The sequence below is a fragment of the Ceratina calcarata genome, unplaced genomic scaffold (assembly GCF_001652005.2).
Source record: "Ceratina calcarata isolate Rehan_Ccalc_2016 unplaced genomic scaffold, ASM165200v1 scaffold560.2, whole genome shotgun sequence".
Taxonomy (NCBI): Eukaryota; Metazoa; Arthropoda; class Insecta; order Hymenoptera; family Apidae; genus Ceratina; species Ceratina calcarata.
In genome coordinates this window covers 5036-10307 of record NW_017176795.1, presented here as the reverse complement: position 1 = coordinate 10307, position 5272 = coordinate 5036, and the positions used below count along the sequence as shown (strand labels likewise).

Below are 5272 nucleotides of genomic sequence, written 5' to 3'. Positions count from 1 at the left end.
CCGTACCGTACGGCCAGTGCGTGCCAAAGTCTGCCGTAGTCAAAGGGTTAATACAGTTTTTCGGGTGAGGGAGCCGAATACCGGAAGAAACGAAGAACGACGACCTCCTCCGAACGAACGAGTGTCGCGAGGACGCAGCCACGTAGAGAAGCGTACTCACGAATTTTGATCATCGAATGGCCCGCGACGAGAATCGTGAAATGCAATTTATAATATACGTAGAAAAGGGTACGAGGACATTAATATATCGGATAGGCTTCTCTAAAATACTTTGACAAAGCGGATTCGACACCGATAGTGGGTGAATTATTTGTACGAGTAATTTACAATTAACCATCGCTCCCTCGAGCCATTGTAGCTTAAAATAATGAACATTTGTTTTATCCTTGTCCGTATTTTCTGTTTTCCCTCAACGCTAGTTCGGATGATCCCGCGTACCCACCGATTTTCCGATTCTGATCTCCGTCACCTGCTGCTCGTTTCGCACCCGATCTACGCCTATCGTTCTACCGTTAACGTCCATAGCCGACCAATTTTAGCTACGATTCTACGAGCGAGCCGCGAACTTGCTCGCGTCCCGTTTTCCTCTATCCGTTTTCGACCAGCGAGAACGAGATCCCACGTTCCGTTCAATATCCGTTTCCGGTTGCGAAATAAACAACGCTCGGACGAGCAAAGTGTCCCGGCACGCGTGTCCACCCCCCCCCCCGTTTTCCGATTAGAATCATTCGGCATCGCGGGCGCGGATGTAAACGTAGAAAAATAACGATCGCGCGATCCGCGTCAGCACACACACACGCACGCACGCACGCGCATAATACACATTTTTAGTTCACCNTATACACGCGTCGCCTGTCTCGCTAAAAGCGCCACAATAAAATTTAAGGTGAGATAACGTCTTGGTGAGCGAGAGTCACCGCTCGAGTGCAAAGGGTTAATAATAAATTTTAACTGAATTTTGGATGATCAACAATGATAAAAGTTATTATTATTACGGTAAAAGAAACCATTATTAAATTTGTATAAATAAACACAATTAAAATTAAAAATTATATATTGCATGAAGTCTGCGATTATTATAGAAATCTAAATTAAATAAAAATTGATAAAAAAATAGTGTAAGATTATTTAATTATTATCGTTATTTTTATTTCACTGAAGCAGAGGAATTTTATTCTTCTAAAAAATGTGTCACGATTTACTTACTAAAATCTTGACATTTAACGCATTCAAACTTGTTGTGATTTGTACTAATAAATGAAAATTGAGAAGGCAGATGAACCGAAAATTGCTTCACGATCGTTCCTAGACTGAAGCATCAACAGTGAACACGTGTTCGCGTGTTAATTTTGAAATTTCGACCATAGAACTTGCGATTTAGGCGCAGTTTTAGGCGTCGAACGGCGTCCAGTCGATGCCTGGAGGGTCGCTGGTCAGGCCGAAGATAAATCGTTCATTCGTGTGAGTACCTACGTGTATAATATACGTCCGTTCGCTCGCTGCACTTTGTACAGGCGAGAAAGCGAACCCGTGCGTTGCCGTTCGTGTCGCAGATTCAGATTCTTCGTTCATCTCCGTGAACCGTTTTTTTACTTGTTATATTTGTTCTATTATTTCAACTCGCGTTCTTAAGAGTTAAACTTGGCGGTGTGACGTACTACGTACATTGCGCGAGAACGATGCGATTGAGGAGGTCGTTGACCCGTGCCAGAATCGAGTGCCTAACGAGAGTTCCACGGTTCGGTAAAACAAACCGATTCACTGGACGCGAACCGGGGAAATTGATTGATGAAAATCCGTTCTGCTGGTCCGATCCAAACCGGAACCCAGGGAGAGACCGAGAGAGCGCAGATATTTAGATAGAAAAAGACAGTAGACTCTGGTGGCTCGAGAATTGCAAATTAATAAGGACGAGTTTCCGATTTAGATCAGGTGAACCTGATCACGTCGATCATCGAGGGCACACGATCCTCCACGGGGTTTCTTAAGCACGTAAACCCGTTCGAAATCGACCTGGGAACGATTGCCTTCTCTCGACGAAGCCTCGATCGCGTTCCTTTGTCGAAGCTTCTTCTCAACGAAAGTGACCGTGTGGCTGCTTCGTTGGTCGTCGTTAATCGTTATTGTCCTTGGACAATCGTGCTGCTTCTCGAATCGCGAAAAACCAAATACCTTTTCTTTGCTACGTTCCCTTCGTACAGATATAATTCGTATCCGATTATTCAACGAAAGCTATACGCTAAACATCTGGAACAACGAATAACAAATAATATAATAGTCATTTGAACCGTTAACAATTTGTCGGCGAAAAACTTAACGTTTCGTTTTGGCATTTTTTTTTTATACGTCGACTTTATATGTGTGTAAGTATGCAAGCACGTGGAGCGGCACGACCACTTTTAGAATTTAGATCGCAACAACAACGAAATTAAAGTTGATCCGTATGTACAATTATGACAACGTAAATATCTTCGAATCTGTGAATTTTGTCACAACTGATGGAAACTCACGAGCCAAGAACAGTCGTGTCCGGTTCCACGTCGTTCAACCGAGTTATTATAAATCTTCCTCTTCTTTCTTTCTTTCTTTCTTTCTTTCTTTCTTTCTATTTCTCCTTTTTTTCTTTTTTTTTTTTACATTGTCGAACGATACACGGTGTACCGTTACTGCGAGACGGGTTTACGGGCGCACGGTTGTCGATTACAATTATTCGAATAACGTTACGCTATTATGTATATTCATTTATTCCAAAAGCGCGTCACTACGTCGTGTAAGATCGTGTCTGTGTAAGTTTTTTTTTTTTTCTTTGCAAATGTGTAAGTATCTAGCTGATGATGATCGCGAAATTTGTATACTCCCCTGCCACCCCCGTCTCCGTTCCGTTGTTTCTTTTTTTTTTTTGGCGAGGAAATTTCGAGAGTTCACGAACGATTGAGAGACAATTTTCGAAACGGAAGTGTTTTTCATCCTGCGTCCTTTCTCAGAAGCCGAATGGTCTTTTAGCGTTTTCTTTTTTTTACAAAAATGTCGATGGACAGAGGTCGACTCCGGTTGCCGACGCGACGTCGAAACAGAGAACGAGGAACAGAGAAACAGAGGGGCGAAAAGAATGAGAACCGCGCGACGCTCGCGCGAACCGTATTGCGGAAAATTTGTTCAAGCCGAGCGAATATTGTAAACTACGCATACGTTTGCACATTGTTCAACATCCTTGTCCACCTTGGTCGCGATCATTTATTTAATCGTTCCACGATCATCCTCACCGTCGAATCGTTATCGATCACGACCGGAGCGTGGACGTGAGTGTGTTCGTTCGTTCGTTCTTTCGTTCGTCTCCGTCGCTAGTTTTTTCTCGTATTCAAGTTCGGAAACTCTCTCGTCCATTTGTACGACACCACTGTACGATGACCGATCGGGGGGAAAAAAAAAACAATGAACAATCGTCACCCACGAACCTCGACCGGAGCGAGTCAACGTATCGATCCTTCGCACTTACGTAAATATTCTCGTAAACTTTGTTTTTTTTTTTTATCCTCGTTCGTCAGCGAGTTGGCGGGTTCGCTGATTTAAAATCATGTAAAAAATCCAATATACGCGGACAGACGTTTTGTGTTTGTTAAATTGTCGTGGTTAGACGATAGATGATCGCCGATCTTCTCCGTGAACGTGACAATATTTCGATCGTTGTCCCACCGTGGTTCTTCGTTGATCACGACGTTTCGTGACGTGAAACGCGCGAATCGCCGAAGGTTCGCACGAAGCCCGTGGAATCCGGCGCGTCGACGATGACCGGCGACCCTCGAGCCCCGCGACCTCATCTTGCGAATGAGGGGGGGGAAGTCGAAGACTCGAAGGTCGCGTAGTTTTCACACGCGACGCGATGTCCTCGCCCGACGACGTTCGCTCGGGTATTCCTCTCGAACGAAACCGGTGCTGCTTACACGGTCTCTGTACTTCTCACTGGGCAGAGCGCAGAAAAAAAGCAGTTCCCAATTGCTCCTCGCGCGCGCGTGTCCCTTCTCGAATCGATCATAGCGTGAATTAAAGGCAACTCGTTGCAAAAATGTATTTATACAACTATAAGGCTGTCGATGGAGAAAGTGGAGGTCCGTGAGAGGCCGCTGCTCCTCCTCGCGAGCATGTATCTCGTCGCGAGACGATCCTTGGTGCGTCGCACTTAATCGTCGTCGTCGTCGTTTGCTCTGATACACGATTCTCTACTACGGCTGGTCGATGCCTGCGAACGGAGCAATCATCGGTCAGACTGCTACCGGTCGAACGGCTACGGTAGCCCCGGTTGCGGTGGTGGCTAGGTATCGGTCGCCGATCAGACGTCCGCGGTTCTCGAGGTGACGCTCGGCGATCGGCTGTGGATCACGACCTTGTGACCGTTCTTCGTTACGAAACCGTCGCTCTCGACGAGGACCGCGGTCTGCCTGACCCGCGGATCCGTGTCGACGTCGCTCTCCTCGCTGGGCCCGCCCTGCCGCTGCTGTTTGTGCTTCCGCCACGCGTTCTGTATGAGACGCGCGCAGTACTCCTCGCGTTGACGCCAGAGCGTCGACGAGACCGGCTCGTAGCCGACCTCGTCCGGTCGCGTTTGCACCTCGATGTCACCGGTCTCCTCGATCGGGTTGCCCTTCCGCGCGAAGAAGTCCTTGGTCAGTGCGTCGAGGATGTCCACGCAGAACATCATGTCACCTTTGCATATCGGTATGTCCATTGAGACGATCTTGTACTTATTCGGCTTGTGAATTTGTAACGGCGGCTCGAGCACGTCCAAGAAATCGGACAACTGGTCGTATCTGATGTACTGCGTCCCGTCCGGATCGAACTGTTGCCAGATCTCGTAGTACATGTCGTAGTCGTCGTCTGTCAGGCCCTCCTGCACGTCCTCTGTAGCCTGGGAGTAGTTCTCTAGGATGACGGCGATGTACATGTTTATCACGATCAGGAAGCTGATCACCAGATACGAGAGCAGATAGGCGATGCCGATCGTGGACGAGCCACAGTTACCCGGGTATCCGATTTCATTGTTCGGCTCTTGGCAGTCCTCTTCGTTAATTATGCCGTCAAGCACGCCGTCCCAACCAGCGGACGTCGACATCTGTGCAATCGTATCAATGAAAACGATTAAGGATGTGTTCGCTGTACGGTCAATCCTAAAAGTTTATGTGCTTTAGAAACGCATTTTTTAAAAAGAAATCAGACGTCGGAAGAACAATGCTAATAATAAATAGCTACGTGCTAAAAAGTATAGAAGGAAATATCT

At 46.7% G+C, this 5272-nt stretch overlaps 1 protein-coding gene across 1 annotated transcript in view; it reads right to left on the bottom strand.

Moving 5' to 3' along the window:
* Positions 1 to 2889: 2889 nt before the first annotated feature.
* The window catches only part of LOC108629300 (sodium channel protein para-like), a 7067-nt gene continuing 4684 nt past the window's right edge, over positions 2890 to 5272 (bottom strand). The window contains exon 4 of the mRNA XM_026817182.1: positions 2890 to 5107. Coding sequence (XP_026672983.1) covers positions 4328 to 5107 — 780 coding nt within the window. The 3' untranslated portion in view covers positions 2890 to 4327. The remainder of the gene's footprint in view (positions 5108 to 5272) is intronic.